Source organism: Chrysemys picta, chromosome 10 (assembly GCF_011386835.1).
Source record: "Chrysemys picta bellii isolate R12L10 chromosome 10, ASM1138683v2, whole genome shotgun sequence".
Lineage (NCBI taxonomy): Eukaryota > Metazoa > Chordata > Testudines > Emydidae > Chrysemys > Chrysemys picta.
This window is the reverse complement of record NC_088800.1, coordinates 42910643-42931456: the sequence shown is the minus strand read 5'-3', so window position 1 is coordinate 42931456 and position 20814 is coordinate 42910643. Positions and strand designations below refer to the sequence as shown.

General features: G+C 46.8%; 1 protein-coding gene across 2 annotated transcripts; it reads right to left on the bottom strand.

Moving 5' to 3' along the window:
* Positions 1 to 5688: 5688 nt before the first annotated feature.
* On the bottom strand, positions 5689 to 20593 carry LOC135973982 (uncharacterized). Of its 2 annotated transcripts, XM_065559681.1 has the most exons (3): positions 20489 to 20593; positions 17569 to 17850; positions 5689 to 13063 (listed from the first exon to the last, which is right to left on the bottom strand). In XM_065559681.1, the coding sequence occupies exon 3, from the start codon at positions 7656 to 7658 to the stop codon at positions 6189 to 6191; it is 1470 nt and encodes a 489-aa protein (XP_065415753.1). In that variant the 5' UTR covers positions 7659 to 13063; positions 17569 to 17850; positions 20489 to 20593; the 3' UTR covers positions 5689 to 6188. The 2 variants fall into 2 exon arrangements, with proteins under 2 accessions (XP_065415753.1, XP_065415754.1); XM_065559682.1 differs by lacking the exon at positions 20489 to 20593 and having other exon boundaries at positions 17569 to 19363.
* Between the last annotated feature and the right edge of the window lie 221 nt (positions 20594 to 20814).

The following is a 20814-nucleotide window of genomic DNA, read 5'->3' as shown; positions in this document are numbered from 1 at the left end:
TCAGATGCCAGTTTGGAGGGTTTAGGAGCGGTCCTAATGTAAACCTGTGGCCTTTGCCAGCCAAGGGCTGTCTTATAGTGAATCTCACTACCCCATCCTTGAAATGGGCCATCACTGAGAGGTTTCGTGACTACTTGTATGGTGCTAGGTTTCAAGTGTGGACAGACAGCAATCCACCTGTTTACGTGTTAACAAGTGCTAAGCAGGATGCTACAGGGCAGAGATGGGTGGCTGCCTTGGTATCTCTGAGTTCTGCATTCAGTACTGAGCAGGGAGAAGCAATGTAGATGCAGATGCATTGTCCCGGTGTCCGTAGCCATCGGAAATGGCTATGGATGGAGTGAGAACTATTTGCAATGGGAGGGGAGTTGTCAAGAGTCAGAAGCCCACAAGAGTCTTCAGGGATGTGTGGCAGAGACTCTGGGCCTGCCCCCTGAAAGTGTGCCACCTGCCTCAGTGAACTACATTGTGTTGGACCAATCTTCGTTGCCCATGCTCAATGTTGCCAACTGGCAAAAAGCCCAACTGCAAGATACTGACATTTATGACACACTACTTGCAAAAAGAGAGGGGTGAAACCCTTTTGCAATTATTCCATCTACCCCTGAGGGTAGACTACTATTGAGGGAATGGAGCAAACTAAAACTGATACAGGAAATGCTGCACCGGATCACAGTACATCCTTTACAAAATCAATGAACACAACTAGTGCTACCAAAAGAGTACAGACCCTTGGCCATGAGGGCCCTGCATGATGACTTTGGATATTAGGGAATGGAGAGAATCCTAGAACTTATTTGTAGTAGGTTCTACTGGCCCCAGATGGCAGATGACGCAAGAAATGTGGAACATGCATTAGGTGTGTTCAAAGGAAAACTCTGTCCACTAGAGCAGCATATCTAAAGAATATCACCACCAGCAAACCTTTGGAGCTGGTATGCATTGATTTCTTGTCTTTAGAAGTGGACAGGAGAAATATTGGGAACATTTTATTAGTGACTGACCATTTTACATGGTATGCGCTGGCATAACCCACACATGACCAGAAGGCCACCACTGTTGCTCGAATGTTGTGGGAGAAATATTTTTCAGTGTATGGGTTCGCACCTTGGATACACTCTGACCAGGGGCAGGACTTTGAGAGTCACCTTCTGAAGGAGGTGCTGAGGATGGCAAGAATTAAGAAGTCCAGAACAACACCTTACCACCTGCAAGGTGATCCTCAGCCAGAGCGATTTAATCGAACTCTGTTGGATATGTTGGGGACTTTACATCCAGAGCAGAAAGCAACCTGGAGCCAGCATGTTGGATTTTTGGTGCATGCCTACAACGCCACAAAGAACGATGCTACGGTAGTCACCCCATATCTCTTGATGTTTGGGTGAGAGCCAAGATTACCCATAGACTTGTGCTTCAGGATATCAGAGGATGGAGATAGCTATGAGACAGAGCAGCAGTATGTTTCCTGACTAAGAGAAAACTGCGGGATGCTTATCGCTTGGCCATTGCCCGTAAGAACTCAGATAATAACAAGCACTGGTATGATGCTAGGGTGCATTTGCAAGAGCTCCAGCCAGGGGTCAGAGTTCTGCTGCGAAATTTGGGTGTTGCTGGCAAACACAACATTGCCGACAGATGGAAAGCAATACCTTACCTTGTGGTGGAAAAGCTGGGAGATCTGCTGGTCTACAAGATTAAACCTGAAACAGGACCAGGGCAAATAAAGACAGTACATAGAAACCTCTTACTACCTGTGAGGGAATTGGTAGGTGCCCGATATGAAAGGGACCATGACATGGGACCTGGGCGAAAAAAGGGTACTGGACCAAAGCCACCACCCTACACGTGCAGTGGCCCCTGTGGGGCTAATCCATCCTTATCTAGCACATCTGAGAGTAAGTCTAAAGAGAAGGACACTACCATGGAATATCCTAGAATGGGGACCAGATTCCAGTCTCCATCAGCTGAACCTGGTGAGAGCTCCACTTCTTCAACTCTAAACCCCATGTCAGAAGCATTTAGGCTGGTTGCTGGTACCCACCCCTCCATCAATGGTGAGACGAGTCTGGGATAATAAGCTTGTCCCATCAACATTCCCACTCCTCCTGGAAGAAAAACAGGCCTGTGATGACACACCTAGGTTGCTGAACAGAGTGGATATACAAGTGGAAGGTGTCCCTGGTGCTCTGGACATGCCAGTACCAGAACAAGAGATGCAGGGCCCTGTGTCAGTTGTGGGGGTACTCGCAAGGGAACCCTCACCATCCCTAGTCCAAGAAGGAGTCCCCCCAGCCTTGCCATGCCCACTCTCAATAGGCATGACAGAGTTATAAGACCAGTAAACAGGATAACTTATGGTGCACCTGGGGTGGTTAGTGAAGAAGCAATACACTTAGCTCACAGGCTTGTGGCAGCCATAGTGGGTTTCCTCAGACACTTTGGGGACAACTCATGCAGTTGGTATAATCTGGAGCATGATTTGCCAGGACAACAAATTCTCGGCTGGGGCAGGATGTAAGCAGGGTCAGAATGAGCTCTCCCCTGACAGCTAGCTGGAAGAGGGAGCAAACTGTATCTACATAAACACACCTACTCTGCCTAGATATCCAGCAGATAGAGTGGTGTTGCTCAAAGTGACCAACTTTGGCTGGTGTTGGGTTACAAATCACTTTAGTACTGAATGCAGGGGTAGTGAAATGTTGTTAGCAATGTTGTTGTCTTGTATGGGTAAAGGGGAGCAGAACTGTGCTTAACCTGTCTCAAATGAGGGGGTCACCCTCAGCTGAAAGGAACTTGCTAAGCCAGGGGCTTGGATGCCAGACCCCTGTGAAAGTAAGAAACATGGGGACTCTCTCTAAGGTTTCTGGTCTAGTCTGTTCCTTCTCACTGTTCAAAGATAGTGCTAAATAGGTTCTATTAGGACAATCACTAACAGTTGGGTAGAATCTCTAAAGACTGACTTGCAGAGGTCACAGCAGAGAGACAGGTAGAAAGAGTAAGCAGGAGGCTGATGGGGGCAGAGAAAAATGAGCAGCTGGTGTGGCCAGCCAGAGCAAGTGCTCAGATGGGGAGGGGCAAGTAAGATGCCTTCTTCCCCAGGTGGGAGGTGAACTCACACAGATGCATCTCTGAACCCTACAATCTCACTGACCAAGGACAACCACTGTGAGTGGGGTGTGGTGAGGGAGCAGAGAGGGGCACAGTAAAGGAACTTTTGGTTGTAGAACTCAGGAACGTGAAGCAGAAGACACCTCCCCATGCACTCTGGGGTGGGTGTCCTGCTCACAGTTTTATGATTATGAATCCTGCTTGTGGCATTTTTCCTAATTAATGTTGGGTGATTTCCCGTGATTGTGAGTGGGGAAGTATTGCCTCTCAGAAAGAAGAACAGGAGTACTTGTGGCACCTTAGGCCTGGTCTACACTACGACTTTAATTCGGATTTATCAGCTTTAATTTGAATTTACCCTGCAACCGTCCACACAACAACGCTATTTATTTCGATGTAAAGGGCCCTTTAAATCGATTTCTGTACTCCACCCCGACGAGCGGAGTAGCGCCAAAATCGATTTTAACATTTCGAATTAGGGATAGTGTGGCCGCAATTCGATGGTATTGGCTTCCGGGAGCTATCCCACAGTGCATCATTGTGACCGCTCTGGACAGCAATCTAAACTCGGATGCACTGGCCAGGTAGACAGGAAAAGCCCTGCGAACATTTGAATTTCATTTCCTGTTTGCCCAGCGTGGAGAGCACAGGTGACCACAGATAGCTCATCAGCACAGGTAACCATGCAGGCTGATAATCAAAAAAGAGCACCAGCATGGACCGTGAGGGAGGTACTGGATCTGATCGCTGTATGGGGAGAGGATTCAGTGCTTGCAGAACTTCGTTCTAAAAGACGAAATGCAAAAACTTTTGAAAAAATCTCCAAGGGCATGATGGAGAGAGGCCACAATAGGGACTCTGAGCAGTGCCGCGTGAAAGTCAAGGAGCTCAGACAAGCCTATCAAAAAACAAAGGAGGCAAACGGTCGCTCCCGGGTCAGAGCCGCGGACATGCCGCTTCTACGCCGAGCTGCATGCAATTCTAGGGGGGGCTGCCACCACTACCCCACCTGTGATCGTGGATTCTGGGTTGGGGATAGTCTCATCAGCGACGCCTGAGGATTCTGCCGATGGGGGAGAGGAGGAGGAGGAGGATGAGGATGAGCTTGCAGAGAGCACACAGCACTCCGTTCTCCCCAACAGCCAGGATCTTTTTCTCACCCTGACTGAAGTACCCTCCCAAGCCTCCCAAGCCAGTACCCAAGACTCTGACCCCATGGAAGGGACCTCAGGTGAGTTTACCTTTTAAAATATAAAACTTGTTTTAAAAGCAAACGGTTTTTAATGATTACTTTGCCCTGAGGACTTGGGATGCATTCGCGGTCAGTTCAGCTACTGGAAAAGTCTGTTAACGTGTCTGGGGATGGAGCGGAAATCCTCCAGGGACATCTCCATGAAGCTCTCCTGGAGGTACTCCAAAAGCCTTGCCACAAGGTTTCTGGGCAGTGCATCCTTATTCCCTCCTCCATGGTAGGACACTTGACCACGCCATGCTTGCAGCAAGTAATCTGGTATCATTGCCTGACAAAGCTTGGCAGCGTATGGTCCCGGTGTTTGCTGGCATTCAAGCAACATCCGTTCTTTATCTTGTTGTGTAATCCTCAGGAGAGTGATATCACTCCTGGTAACCTGGTTGAAATACGGGAACTTAATTAAGGGGACAGAGGTGGCCGTTCCTACTGGGCAGTTTGCCTGTGGCGGAAAATAAATCCTTCCCTGCAGTTAGCCAAGCGCAGATGGGAACTTGGCCCTGAGTTTTTCGCGTTTGGCTAGCAGGGATCTTCCCTGTTACCAGCCACGCGGTGGGGGGAGGGGTACCGTGATCATCCCAGAGAATTCATGGCGGGAGGGGGGCGGCGGCGGGGTGGTGGTGGTTAGTTTGGTGCCTGCAGGGATCTTCCCTGATACCAGCCACACGGTGGGGGGGAGGGGTACAGCGATCATCCCAGAGAATTCATGGCGAGAGGGGGGGGTGGTTAGTTTGTTTTCTGCTGCTGCTGAATGTTAACAGAAAAACCGCAGCACTCTACAGGCTATGCTTGGTATGTGGGAAAGGAGGGCGCAGAAGCTGTAAAACAATGGCTTACCATGGCCGCATGCAAGCCGAATTCTGTTGCCCAGACCTGTGATCTCTAGCAGCAAAGCCACAGGCACTCAGCATTAAGAGGCAAAATGCGACCTTGCACAGAAATCACATGTGCTATGTAATGTGAATAGTGTTGGTCACCGTGAAAGAGTATAAGCATTGTTCTGCAAAATGTAGCTTTTTAAACAATTCTCTCTTTTTTCCCCTCCCTACAGCAGCTGCAAATTCCTCAAGCCTCCCTCCTCCATCCCGAAGGTTATCACAGATAAGGCGTTGTAAGAAGAGAACGTGAGACGAGATGTTTTCTGAAATTATGGAATCCAGCCGCAGTGACAGAGCTCATCTGAATGAGTGGAAGGAAACAGTTTCAAAGTATAGGAAAGAAGCCAGTGAACGTGAGGACAGGAAGGACCAACGTGAGGACATGAGGGACCAACGTGAGGAAAGGAGGGACCAACGTGAGGAGAGGAGGGACCAACGTGAGGAGAGGAGAGACGCTCGAGATGAGAGGTGGCGGCAGGAAGACCAGAGGAGACAGGATGCAACGCTGGGGCTGCTGCATGAGCAAACAGACATGCTCCGGCGTCTGGTGGAGCTTCAGGAACGGCTGCTGGAAAACAGACTGCCGCTTCAGCCCCTGTTCCACCCTCCCCCCTCCCCATGTTCCGTATCCTCCTCACCCAGACGTGTAAGAACGTGGGGGGGGAGGCTCCATACACCTTCCCATTCCACCCCAGTAGACAGCCCAAGCAAAAGGCTGTCATTTTTTTAACCTTTTCTTTGTGGCTTTTTCCTTCCCAGCAATCCTCCTCCCAAATACCACCCGGGTTCCCTCCCTCTTTTTCTAATCTATTAATAAAGAATAAATAATTTTTAAATGATAGTGACTTTATTTGGTTTGAAAGAAAGCTGGGGGAAGGGGGAGGGTGGGTTCCTTACAGAAAATCAGTCAATAAAGGGGGCGGGTTTTCATGAAGGAGAAACAAACAGATATTTCACACTGTAGCCTGGCCAGTCATGAAACTGGTTTTTAAAGCTTCTCTGATGCACAGCGCTTCCTGGTGTGCTCTTCTAATCGCCCTGGTGTCTGGCTGCGCGTAATCAGCAGCCAGGCGATTTGTCTCAGCCTCCCACCCCGCCATAAAGGTCTCCCCCTTACTTTCACAGAGATTGTGGAGCACACAGCAAGCAGAAATAACAATGGGGAGATTTCTTTGGCTGAGGTCAGAGCGAGTCAATAATGATCGCCAGCGACCTTTTAAACGGCCAAATGCACATTCTACCACCATTCTGCACTTGCTTAGCCTGTAGTTAAACAGCTCCTGACTCCTGTCCAGGCTGCCTGTGTACGGCTTCATGAGCCATGACATTAAGGGGTAGGCTGGGTCCCCAAGAATAACTATTGGCATTTCAACATCCCCAACGGTTATTTTCTGGTCCGGAAAGTAAGTCCCTTGCTGCAGCCCTTTAAACAGAGTAGTGTTCCTGAAGACGCGAGCGTCATGAACCCTTCCCGCCCAGCCCGCGTTGATGTTGGTGAAACATCCCTTGTGATCCACAAGTGCTTGCAGCACCATTGAAAAGTACCCCTTGCGGTTTATGTACTCGGTGGCTTGGTGCTCCGGTGCCAAGATAGGGATATGGGTTCCGTCTATCACCCCACCACAGTTAGGGAATCCCATTGCAGCAAAACCATCCACTATAGCCTGCACATTTTCCAGAGTCACTAACTTTCGTAGCAGCACCTGAGTGATTGCTTTGGCTACTTGCATCACAGCAGCCCCCACAGTAGATTTGCCCACTCCAAATTGATTCCCGACTGACCGGTAGCTGTCTGGCGTTGCAAGCTTCCACAGGGCTATCGCCACTCGCTTCTCAACTGTGAGGGCTGCTCTCATCTTGGTATTCTGGCGTTTCAGGGCAGGGGACAGCAAGTCACAAAGTTCCATGAAAGTGCCCTTACGCATGCGAAAGTTCCGCAGCCACTGGGAATCGTCCCAGACCTGCAACACTATGCGGTCCCACCAGTCTGTGCTTGTTTCCCTTGCCCAGAATCGGCGTTCCATGGATAGAATCTGCCCCATTAACAACATGATCTCCAAAGCACCGGGGCCCATGGTTTCACAGAATTCTGTATCCGTGTCCGTGTCCATGTCCATGTCAATGTCCTCATCATGCTTGTCGCTGCGCTGCCGCCGCTGCTGCCTCCTCGCCTCGTTTTTCTGGTCCTGGCTGAGCATAAACTCCACGAGAACGCGCGAGGTGTTTACAATGTTCATGACTGCTGTCTTGAGCTCAGCGGGCTCCATGCTTGCCGTGGTATGGAGTCTGCAGTGTTCACCCACCCAGGAAAAAAGGCGCGAAAATGGTTGTCTGCCGTCCGTTGCTTTCATGCAGGGAGGGAGGAGGGAGGGAGGAGGTGAGGCTGTACCCAGAACCACCTGCGACGATGTTTTTTGTCCCATCAGGCACTGCGATCTTAACCCACAATCCCAATGGGCGCGGGAGACTGCGGGAACTATGGGATAGCTATGGGATAGCTACCCACAGTGCAACGGTGCAGAAATCGACGCTAGCCCCGGTACTTGGACGCACACCACCGAATTAATGTGCTTAGTGTGGCCGCATACATTTCGACTTTATACAACCTGTTTTTCAAATCCGAATTATATAAATTCAGATTAATCCCGTAGTGTAGACATACCCTTAGAGACTAACAAATTTAAATTGCCTCTCAGAGGCGCCCAAGGGGTGGTGTGTAATTTTCCCAGGTTCCTGGGTGGGGGCTTGAACCGGTTCTATGTTGTATTGTTGAAAAGGAACCTCTAGATATTGAACCCAGCCCTGGTTGCTGCTGGCTCCAGATTTTAATGCAAGAATACATGATTGAAGTGTGAGCTATTTTGTTGTATCATTATCTTATAGCTTTTAAGCAAAAGAATATCGAAATTGCATATTCAGGGACCAAAATCGGACCTTGGGGCACCCCAAGGGGCTTATAATCTAAGTATAAGACAAGAGACAACACAAGGAAACAGACAGACAAGGAAACAATGAGACAATACTGGTCAGCATGACAGGCAGCGGTCTCAGGCATTAGCAGCTTAACCACAGTCAAGTTTATTGTAGGGATCACGGTGAAGGAGAGTTTTGAGGAGGGATTTGAAGGAGGATAATGAGTGACTTTTGCAGATGTTTATGGGGAGCGCTGCCCAGGCATGAGGGGGTGGCATGAGAGAAAGCACAGAAGTGCTTGTATGAAAACGTGACAAGTGGGCAGTGGAGGCTGGGATTGTGGTCCAATCAGAGGTGAGCATCAGCAGCTTGATAGTGAATGAGAGATGAAATAAAGGTGAGGATTCACCATATAGGACCTTGAAAGTGAAGACAAGCAGTTATGTTTGATGTGACAGAGAAGGAGGAGCCAGTGGAGGGACCCTTACCTACCATGCACACTAGTATTGTTTCATTTTCTGCTTATCCTGCCCCAGTCTGTCTGTAGCCATCTGTTCTCTCTTGTCTCATTCTTAGATTGTATCTCTTTGGGGCAGGGACTGTCTTGTTCTGTGTCTGTACAGCACCTAGCACAATTAGGTTCTTGTACACGACTAGGGCTCCTAGGTGCTACGTTAATACAAATAAATTATAATGATGAAGAAGAGAGAGAAACTTTAGTGTGGGGCATACAGCCTGGGAATGGCCGAGACACACTCCAACCCCGATGGGCCGCACATATTTGGAGAGATTAGGTCATAGACAAAAGAAACAAGTTACTCAGAGCTTTGAAATGAAGTGGAAAGTCCCCTAAACCTGCTGTGGTTTAAATTACAAGAAAGAGAAGATGAGCCATCCTGAAACCAGGAAATACTACACTAGAGTAGCATGTGGTTGCTCTAAAAACAGTTGTCAAAAGATTTCAGAGTGGTAGCCGTGTTAGTCTGTATCAGCAAAAACAACTAGGAGTCCTTGTGGCACTTAAAAACTAACAAATTTATTTGGGCATAAGCTTTGGTGAGGTATAACTCACTTCATCAGACGCATGGAGTGAAAATACAGTAGGCAAGTATAAATATAAAGCACATGAAAAGATGGGAGTTGCCTTACCAAGTGGGGGGTCAGTGCTAACGAGGTTAATTCAATCAAGGTGGATGTGACCTATTCCCAACAGTTGACAAGAACGGGTAAATATCAACAGAGGGAAAATTACTTTGTAGTGACCCAGCCACTCCCAGTCTTTATTCAGGCCCAATGTGATGGTGTCAAGTTTGCAAATTAATTCCAGTTCTGCAGTATCTTGTTGAAGTTTGTTTTTGAAGTTTTTTTGGTTGAAGAATGGTCACTTTTAAGTCTGTTATTGAATGTCCAGGGACATTGAAGTGCTCTCCTACTGGTTTTTGAATGTTACAATTCTTGATGTCTGATTTGTGTCATTTATTCTTTTGCGTAGAGACTGTCCGGTGTGGCCAATGTACATGGCAGAGGGGCATTGCTGGCACATGATGGCATATATCACAGTGATAGATGTGCAGGTGAACGAGCCCCTGATGGTGTGGCTGATGTGATTGGGTCCTATGATGGTGTCCTTTGAATAGGTATGCGGACAGAGTTGGCACTGGGGTTTGTTGCAGGGATTGGTTCCTGGGTTAGTGTTTTTGTTGTGTGGTGTGTAGTTGCAGGTGAGTATTTGCTTCAGGTTGGGGGGCTGTCTGTAAGCGAGGACTGGCCTGTTTCCAAAGGTCTGTGAGAGTGAGGGATCATCCTTCAGGATAGGTTGTAGATCCTTGATGATGGGCTGGAGAGGTTTTAGCTTGGGGCTGTAGGTGATGGCCAGTGGCGTTGTTACTTTCTTTGTTGGACCTGTCTTGTAGTAGGTGACTTCTGGGTACCCGTCTCTCTCTGTCAATCTGTTTCTTCACTTCCCCAGGTGGGTATTGTAGTTTTAAGAACGCTTGATAGAGATCGTGTAGGTGTCTGTCTCTGTCTGAGGGGGGGGGGAGGACTGGGGACGGGGGGAAGGAGGACTGGGGAGTGAGGACCAGGCTGTGCTGGACAGGCAGGAGAGGAGGAGATGGTGCAAAGGCAGTGAAAGGACTAATATGGTTAAGGTGCAGTCCGGAGGTGGTGTGCACCTTAGTTCTTCGTTTCCTGGTTTTCAGAGGTTTGACTGTCGCTGAATTTAATGTTCTGGAAGGGCACCGCTGGGCAACCTTAACTCTGCATTAACCACATTTTCGGGCAGTTAATCTAGTGCAATGGAAGCTGGGCTGTATTGCACCCAGGACCCTTCCCCTGGACGCAGTGTACTTAGTGGGCCTTACAGTTTCTGATAACTTAATGTTGTGGTTGATTGGATTTAATAAACAAAGTTTATGATGGTTTAACAGAGGCCCCAACTGTCTAGTGAAGTAAGCTTGATTTTAGAGCTATAAATACTGGAATGTTTGTGTCGGCACTGGAGAAGGGTCACTTAGGGTGCAAAATGTAAGAATAAGGAAACTCAGGGTTACAGAACAATCTTAGACTAGCCTGTGCTAAGAGAATGTTGACAAGGCTTGGTTTTTCTCAAGTATATACCCCACTTCCCAGCAGGAAACCAGCCCCGCCCTGAAGAAGAAAAGAGAACCTAGGGGGAAACAGCTGATAGTAAGAGAAGAAATGTAGGGTGGGAGCCAAGGGGCGGGAACTGGGGAAAAGGGAACAGAAACAGTTAGTAAATAATGTATGTTTCAATAGAGAAATTTATCTGGCATAATTGACCTGTAAATGTAATCCAGTATATTGCATCACTTGTGAGATGAAGGAACAGAAGTCTGTCTCAGCCTAAATTGGTGCAGCAATTAGAAGAGGAAACAACAAGAGGCAACAGCGATACACAGTGTGAAAATTAAGTGGTGAGACTGAACATTAAAGCACACTCCATTGATGTGCATGGTGTGTTACTGTCCAACCCAAAGAAAGTTAGTGGTAAGTGAATTGTCAAAGGCAAAGCCAGACATTGTATTTGTCAGGAAACCTATTATTAAAAAAAATAAAAAGTTAAGACTATAAACTCACACTCACTCACTCACTCATGCCCGTCACCCCAACTGGGGTATGGGCCGCCAACCACAGATCTCCAGAGTCCTCTATCCTGGGCCATTTGCTTTAACAGGTTCCTGGTATAGCCCATTTTTATGCTATCAGCCTGAAGGTCGCGTCACCAGGGGTTTCTTGGATGGCCTCTTTTCCGCTTGCCTTGGGGATTCCACCACAATGCCTGTCTAGTGATGTTGGTTGGCTGCTTGCGTAGTGTGTGTCCTATTCAGCCCCACCTTCTCCTTCTAATTTCTTCCTCTCCACCAGAGAGGTCCTTTGGGGCCATCTGCCTGTCCCAAGTCAGGATAAAGGAGGAGGGTTGGGCGTGGGGCTAGCAACTCCACCCCGTAAAAATCAACTTGCTACAGAAACGTCAAAAATAGACTATAAACTAGCATCCAATAATTCTTTCCCTCAGATAAAATAAAAGTAGTAATTTTAATATCAAAGAATCTGCCAGCGCTTTAAAAAGGAATTAGGTCACATGTATATTTATATTTGTCAGGGGCACAGTCTACAGCAAAGGTTCTACACTAGGCCAAGTCTAGTCCGCTAAGTCCTGGCAGGAATTGTTTGCGGATGAATTTTTGGCTAATATTATAAACTTTGCAATAAGCAAAATGTTAATTGGAGGAGACCTCAATATGCCACTAAATCACTTCATGGATAAATCAGCTAATAAAAATTGGAAAAGTCATTACATAAGAGCAAAAGTCAAGGGAAAATGTAATTAAGCTGGGCTTCCTAACACCTAAAGGCACCAGCACGCATATCAGAGAAATTATGTCTTTTTTTTCTAACTCTGTAAATTCATGCACCAAGATCAATTACATCCTGGTCTCACCATCTTTAGTAACAGACATTATAGATTCAGATACCATGCCCCCAAGTATGGATATTTCAAATCAATTATGGTGATGCTATAGGAAAGCCTTGGAAGCAAAATTACTGCTTAACGAAAGACTCAGTTATTTTGGATACTATTAAAAGAGAAACGAAGTCCTATTTTGATACTAATTATAATGGTTAAACATCTAAAAATATTGTTGGGTATGCATGAAAACAGTAATAAGAAGCAAATTAATTAGCCTGCTGTCCCAGAAAGGAAATAAAAAAAGTAAAATTAACATAGAAGACTGAAAACCTGTGAACCTTGCATAAAAGAAGTATATATTAAATGCCTCTCCTTCCTTGAGGGCAACTAACTGCTGTACATATAGAGAAAACGGACAGGGCTCTCAGCTAGCTGAAATAGAGATATTATGAAGGGAATAAGGCCAATAAACCCCTTGCCTATCAATTATGAGAAGAGAGAATCAAATACAGGCAATAAATGCATCTGCCCTCCTCCCTCCCCTACATAAACACAGTAAAATTTAAGACCAGACAGATTGTTGAAGAATCTAGGAAACTTTATATAAATCTTCAGGCCTCGGATTATAAAGAGGCTCTGGAGAAAATTAGGGAATGTATTAATGAGGCAGCATGCCCAAGTTAGCTGAGGAACAGTTGATAGGCTTAGAAAGACCAACGCAGGAAGAGGGTTGCAGGGGGGCGAATAATCAATGCCATCACAAAAATCCCCAAGACCAGACGACTTCTCAATAGGATTTTATAAGATGACATGAGATATTACTGCGTGGAAACTAGCCACTCTAATGAGTTTGCTGGAGAATAAAGACAGATTCCCCATACAGTGAAAGAGGTGGACATAGCTGTAATAGCCAATTCACAAAAAGACAAGATACTATGTGTCTTCTTTCTTAATGTATAGATGAAAATATTTTCAAAGACCCTGCCAGAAGAATAAAAGCAGGCAGTTAATACACGTTGATCAAACAGGTTTCAGACATAATACACAGAACGATGACATTAGACAAATCATAGAAACAATTCATAACATGCAGATAATAATAACAATAATAAAAAGTCTACTGCTATTCCTAGACACTGAGAAGGGCTTTGATAGAGAAGAGTGGACTTCTATAAAAAGGACTTCTATGGGTGGGTTTTGGAGACAATATGAAGATTTCAACTAATATATTATATGATTCGTCCACTGCTAGGATGAAAGTGAATGGGATACACTTCAGTGAATTTCAGCTACAAAGAGGAACCAGAGAAGGCTGTCCTTTACCCCGCCTCTTTATTTGCCCTCTTTATGGAGTTCTGGGCTCGCACAGGCAAAAAAGTCAGAACAGAAGCATAACAGGTGTTACGATTAATAAGACAGAATATAAAATTGTGCTGTGTGTAGATGATGTGATACTAATGGTACCAACCCAGTGCAATCTATGATGTGCATTCTTGTATCAATTAATGAATTCAGTAGCGTCTGGCTATGCAATTAATTATATGAAATCTCAAATATTAAATCTAGGATTTGCAGAATCTATGATTAAGCCGCTGCAAGAGACGTTTGAGTTTGTGAGGGCTGGTACTTTGAGGTTAGGAGAAATATTAACTCCTGTCAGTTATATGAAATTAATTTTCCTCCTGTATTTCAGAACTGAAAACTTATATATTTGATTGAAATAAAGTACATGCTGTCTAGTCGCGGTTAAAATGAATTTGTTCCAAAATATTAGTTTCAGGCTCTATCAATATAGTTACCAAGAAGAATGAGGTCATTCAAAGAAGAATTATTAAGTTGGTATGGGACAAGAAGTTCCTTAGTGTAAACAGGGCCGGCTCCAGGCACCAGCCAAGCAAGCTGGTATATGGGGCGGCAGCTTGTAGGAGGCGGCATTCCGCCGAATCCTAGGGCAGCACGGCTGCTTTATTTTATTTTATTTTTTTGTTCCGCTCCGGCCGTCCTGTAGGGGGTAGCGGTGTGGAGGACGGGAGCGCCCTGCAGCAAGCCCGGCAGGGCAGCCCACGTCCTTCCTTCCCAGCCGACCGGAGTGGTGCAGAGCCCTCCCGGCAGGGGGCACGGCGGGAGGGGCCGCGTGGCAGTGCCCCGCTGAAGCCCTGACTGCCCCCCTTCTCTCTCTCCTCCCACTCCCTCCCCGTCCCCCTGCTAGCTGGGGCACATCTGCACCCTGGCTCCGGCCACGCCGCAGGTTTTTTTTTTTTTTTTTTTTGCTTGGGGCGGCAAAAAAGCCAGAGCCGGCCCTAAGAGTAAAGAAGAAAACTCTCCATAGACCCGCTGTGGGTTTATAAAGTATAAAAAAGGAGTATTAAATTCTAGAGAAGATGTACAGGAATAGGGAAAAGAAATAAAAACACTAAGTGTAATTTTCATTGAGGATTGATATTACTGGTCTACAATTTTTGAGAAGTCGTCTGCTTCAGAGATAAAATGTGCTATTTGTTATGTATTTTGATGTGCTGAATTCAAATATGACAATTAAAACAACTGATTAGCTACTGTTTCTAAGATATTTAAGTTTTTACATTTTATGTCTATGTATATTGTGTAGATAGTAGAGTTTTAATCATAAATTGTAAACCTAGGTCTTTTCATGTGTTTATGGTTGCTTTACATGATAATATTTCACCTGTCCTGTTTATGTAACACTTTAAAAATCAGCAAAAGGGTTATATAAATAAAATTTATTATGAAACAAAAGGCAAAAAACTATTATGTACATAGTTTAGTCCTATTCAGTGTCTACTCGGCGCTTCTTGGCTTGTCTCTTGTATTCATTAAATGGAGCATCTCTTGTCACTGTCCAGCAATAGTCTACAAGCATTGATGGGCTCCATTTGCCCTGATAGCGTTTCTCCATTGTTGCAATGTCCTGGTGAAATCGCTCACCGTGCTCGTCGCTCACTGCTCCGCAGTTCAGTGGAAAAAAATCTAGATGAGAGGGCAAAAAATGTATCTTTAGTGACATGTTGCAACCAAGGCTTTTGTATGCCTTGAGGAGGTTTTCCACCAACAACCTGTAGTTGTCTGCCTTGTTGTTTCCGAGAAAATTTATTGCCACTAACTGGAAGGCTTTCCATGCCGTCTTTTCCTTGCCACGCAGTGCATGGTCAAATGCATCATGTCGAAGAAGTTCATGAATCTGAGGACCAACAAAGACACCTTCCTTTATCTTAGCTTCACTTAACCTTGGAAATTTTCCACGGAGGTACTTGAAAGCTGCTTGTGTTTTGCCAATGGCCTTGACAAAGTTCTTCATCAGATCCAGCTTGATGTGTAAGGGTGGTAACAAAATCTTCCTTGATTCAACAAGTGGTGGATGCTGAACACTTTTCCTCCCAGGCTCCAATGACTGTCGGAGTGGCCAATCTTTCTTGATGTAGTGGGAATCTCTTGCACAACTATCCCATTCGCAGAGAAAATAGCAGTACTTTGTGTATCCAGTCTGCAGACCAAGCAAGAGAGCAACAACTTTCAAATCACCACAAAGCTGTCACTGATGTTGGTCATAGTTTATGCACCTCAAAAGTTGTTTCATGTTGTCATAGGTTTCCTTCATATGGACTGCATGACCAACTGGAATTGATGGCAAAACATTGCCATTATGCAGTAAAACAGCTTTAAGACTCGTCTTCGATGAATCAATGAACAGTCTCCACTCATCTGGATTGTGAATGATGTTGAGGGCTGCCATCACATCATCGATGTTGTTGCAGGCTACAAGATCACTTCCATGAAGAAGAATGGGACAAGATCCTTTTGACGGTCACGGAACATGGAAACCCTAACATCACCTGCCAGGAGATTCCACTGCTGTAGTCTGTAGCCCAACAGCTCTGCCTTACTCTTGGGTAGTTCCAAATCCCTGACAAGGTCATTTAGTTCACCTTGTGTTATGAGGTGTGGTTCAGAGGAGGAGGATGGGAGAAAATGTGGGTCCTGTGACATTGATGGTTCAGGACCAGAAGTTTCATCCTCTTCCTCTTCCTCATCTGACTCAAGGGAGAATGATTCTGGTGCATCAGGAACCAGCAGTCCTTCTCCATGGGGTACTGGGCGTATAGCTGATGGAATGTTTGGATAATGCACAGTCCACTTTTTCTTCTTTGACACACCTTTCCCAACTGGAGGCACCATGCAGAAGTAACAATTGCTGGTATGATCTGTTGGCTCTCTCCAAATCATTGGTACTGCAAAAGGCATAGATTTCCTTTTCCTGTTCAACCACTGGCGAAGATTTGTTGCACAAGTGTTGCAGCATATGTGTGGGTCCCACCTCTTGTCCTGATCTCCAATTTTGCAGCCAAAATAAAGGTGACAGGCTTTCTTAACCATAGTGGTTATACTGCGCTTTTGTGATGCAAAAGTCACTTCACCACAAACATAGCAGAAGTTATCTGCACTGTTCAAACAAGTATGAGGCATCTCTGCTCACTTTGGCTAAACAGAAATGTGTCCTTTTGCAAAATCAAACACTGACAAATAGAGCACATCACTCTATGATTTCTAGAGCTGATATAGGGCAATTTGTTCAGCAGAGTAATGTAAGCTTCGTTATGATTGCATCATCCATGACTTCTAGGAATAACATGATGCAATTCATATCATGTATGATGCAATACCAGCTTCAGATTGCATCATTCATTGTTTTGCCTAAAAAGCAAGTACTGTCCAAACCCAGTCATAGATTTATTCATAGATCCAGTCAAAGATGTATTTTAGTCATTTCTGGTTTAAATTGAGATCCCTTCCCTTTAGAACTCACTTATCCTCCGCCATTCCCAAGTCAAGGGTCGTATATACTGACCCAATAGCATATCTTGAAACCTAGAGCCAATCAACAATTTTAAGCATCATTTTCATTCTCAGTGACTCAGAATTAGTAAAGTTTGACTACATTTATTTCAGAAGCATTTTGGCTGTAGAGCAGTGTATTCATTTTTCATTTTTGTCTTTACAGATGGGCAGCATCTAAGGTAAGTAGAACAGGATTCAGTTGGCTTTCCTTCTGTCCATCTAATCTGGTTAAGAGTGCCATCTACTAGCTTTTAAGAATATGTAGAATGGTTTAAGTTTGTAGGGTCTATAAAGTTGTTGATCTGCACGGCAAAAGGCTTTCTGAGCCCAGCTCTTAACATGGGGTTAGATGTAAGCAGTGTCGCCAATGCTTGTATTTTTATTGTGATTGTTGGGGTTTTACTTAAAGCCCCATCTTCTGGAAGCAAATGGTTATTTGGGAATTTCAGCTCTTTTATTTTATTTTATTTTTTTCGTAAAGCAAGTTTCTAACTCTTGCAAGTCTGGAGAAAAGCATGAAAAGGTGACATAAGTGCACCCCAAAGGCAAATAAAAAGAATCTAAAATCTATTATTTAAATCTCAGCCTCATGATTTTTGAATGCTTGGAGTTGGTGGTACTGAAATACTTACTGCTGTAATTCTTTGTTGATCAGAGGCATTGAATCATTTCAGCAATGGCTGAGAGCAACATTCCCCTCTTTGCTGAAAAGCAAATGCGTGGGGCTGGAGAGGTGAAAACTGGAGCTGCTTCAGGGTTGCATGGGCAGACTAGAAGTGGCTGCCATTATCAGGTAAAGAAAGCCTGGCAATCAGAGTGGGCCCATTTGTTCCTGACTTGTCACCATTGACAGTGAGCAGATGCAGAAAGGAAATTATAATTAAAATCTTAGTCATTAGAAAAATATGCTGCACCTAAAAGAAATGTAATATAAGAGATGTGTTAAATATATCGCCCGCTGTGCTGTGGCCTCTCTCCATCTCCTTGCTTCTAACTTTGAGATCTTTGGACTGTAAAATAGTTTCTCAAGAGAAGTGATAGGAATCCCATTGCCTGAATAATTTAAAACTAGACTGGTCAAAGCCCTGGAAAATACAGCATAAGGTAAGGCGCAATCCTGCACTAGCCTGGTGGCATGAAGCAGGGATGGTCTAGGAGGTATTTTCCACCTTTGTTTTCAGTAATTCGGCCACTTTGGATTCTTTATAGAGCAATAATACCAGGAAGTTTCATTGCCATTCAAAGCTGATGTTAGTTTTTCATTTTTGTCTTTACAGAACTTCCATTTGTCTGAGGCAAGTGGAACTGGGTTCCCTGGACTTTCTGTCTGTCCATCTAATCTCGGGTTTCCATATATCCAGGTTTTCCGAGACATTGCCTCTTTTTTTGATCCTCCACCTTCTGTCCCGGCAGATTTTTCAAATAAGAGGAAATGGCCAGATTTTTTTCAGAGACTGTGATTGCAGACGCTAGGTCTAATCCAAAGTAAAAGGAGTATTCATTGCAGTGAGGAGGAGTAAACATAATGTAAATGGAAAGTCCCCCATTTGCCAAGCTGACTGGAGCTTGGCAAATGCTGCTGCAAATATTTACTCTATTTTTAAAAATAACTTTGATTTGCATTCTTGGCCCTTCACTTTTCATGAACTTTTGGGCAGGAATTTTCCTGGCAGGAGTGATAGACTCAAGGAGCGCAAGCTATTTAGCTTAACAGAGAGAAAGTTAAGGGGTAATTTGATCAGTCTGTAAGTGCCTACATCGGGAACAAATATTTGATAATGGGCTCTTCAGTGTATCAGACAAAGGTAGAACAAGATCCAGTGGCTAGAAATTGAAGTCCGACAAATTCAGACTGAAAATAAAACAAATCTGTGAGGGTAATTTACACTGGAGCAGTTCACCAAGGATTGTAATAGATCTGTCACTGGCAATTTTAAAACCAAGATCGGATGTTTTTCTAAAAGATCTGCTGTAGTTCAAACAAAAATTATTTTGGGGAAGTTCCCAGGCCTGTGTTATACAGGAGACCAGACTAGATGATCACAGTGGTTCCTTCTGTCCTTGGAATTTATGAATCTGCTAATAATGGTTGCTTGCAAGAATATTATTTGAGGCAGGCAAAAAACACTGCCTGAAGATCCCCAGCTAATGGGATGAGCCTTTATTTTTTCTAATTTTCATTTCAATGTTTTCTATTTTAGAAAAGCTGGAGGGCAATGTCATCAGTATCATTTATCCTGAAACATAGGCATGCGCAGCACATTTAATTAGGGTGTGCACCCAGGGAATTTTTTTTTTAAAAGGCGAACATCATAAAGGTTGGGGTGTGGGAGGGGGTTCGGGGTGTGTGTGGGGGTGTAGTGTGCAGGAAGGGGCTCAGGGCAAGGGATTGGGGCAGAGTAGGGGTGCGGAGTGTATGAGGGGGCTCCGGACAGGGAGTTGGGGTGCAGGAGGGGTGTGGCAGGGGGCTCAGGGCAGGGAGTTGGGGGGCAGGGGGAAGGAGGGGGCTCAGGGCAGGGAGCTGGGGTAAGAGGTGCAGGCAGGGGGCTCAGGGCAGGAGGTTGGGGGCCAGGAGGCAGGAGGGGGCTCAGGGCAGGGGGTTGGGGTAAGAGGTGCAGGCAGGGGGCTCAGGGCAGGAGTTTGGGGGCTAAGGGCCAGGAGGGGGCTCAGGGCAGGGGGTTGGGGTGCAGTAGGGGTGTGGGGTGCGGCCAGGGGCTCAGGACAGGGAGTTGGGATGCAGGAGGGGTACAGGGTTCAGGCAGGGGGCTCAAAGCAGGGGGTTGGGGGCAGGAGGGGGCTCAGGGCAGGGGGTTGGGGTAAGAGGTGCAGGCAGGGGGCTCAGGGCAGGGAGTTGGGGGGCCAGGGCACAGGAGGGGGCTCAGGGCAGGGGGTAGGGGGGGCAGGGGGCAGAGAGTTGGGGTGCAGGAGGGTAGGCTGTTTGCAGGTGGGCCCCGGGCTGGGGATCTGGGCTCCCTCATCCCGGCGGGAAGGCTCGGGGGCCGGGCAGAAAGGGCTGGGCTGGGCGCTTGGGGCCAGGCCAGGCAGAGGCAGCCGGGGCGGATTGCAGTGGGGCCAGGCTGCTCCCGGAGCTGGATTCAAGGCCGAGGGAGCCGGGCCGGAGCCCCCGAACAGTGCCGGGGAGCTGAGCTCGCAGCTGGGCTCCGGGGGGGTCTTGTGGGCCGGGCTTGCCCCCTGCTCCAGGCCCGCTGGCTCCCGGGTCCCACTTAAGGTGGGCTGGGCTCAGGGGTAGCCTGACGCCCCCAGGTGGTGCCCGGGCCCGCGGCTAGTGCTGGGAGCCGCAGGCAGGTTTGGGGCCCCAGGCGCTGGAGGGGGACAGCTGCCTGGGGGGGGGGGCGGCTGTGGCAGTGCCCCCGTGAGCCCCATGGGCCACCTTAAGTGGCTGTGTTGGTGCTGCTGGGTGGGAGGCTGCCAGCGCACATGGGGCTGTTAAAGCGGCCAGCCCTGGGGAAGGGGAGCCCGGCTCAACAGGGTGCAGGTGGGGGGAGGGGCGGGGTGTAGGAGGGGTTCGGGCTCCGGCCCCGCGCCGCTTACCCGCAGTGGCGTGCTCCCTGCCTGCCAGGGCCTCACACCGCTCACCACGTCCCTGCGCAGCCCCGGGGGAGGGGAGTGGCACAGGTTCTGCATGCTGCCCTTGCCATGCCTCCAGGTACCTTCCCCGAAGCTCCCATTGGCCGCAGTTCCCCATTCCCGGCCAATGGGAGCTGCGTGGGGTGGTGCCTGGAGCAACCCTCCCCCCGGCCCCAGGGACGTGGTGCCGTGCCAGCCGCTTCTGAGAGGGCATTATGGTGTGCCTGGGCACACTTGGCACACCCATGTCCTGAAAGCTATATTCAATTATTATGAAAATGTGTCTAAAG

Bases quoted from the DNA above. Each gene is read 5' to 3' on its own strand.
- LOC135973982 (XM_065559681.1), bottom strand. From the start codon at position 7,658: ATGGGACAAAAAACATCGTCGCAGGTGGTTCTGGGTACAGCCTCACCT.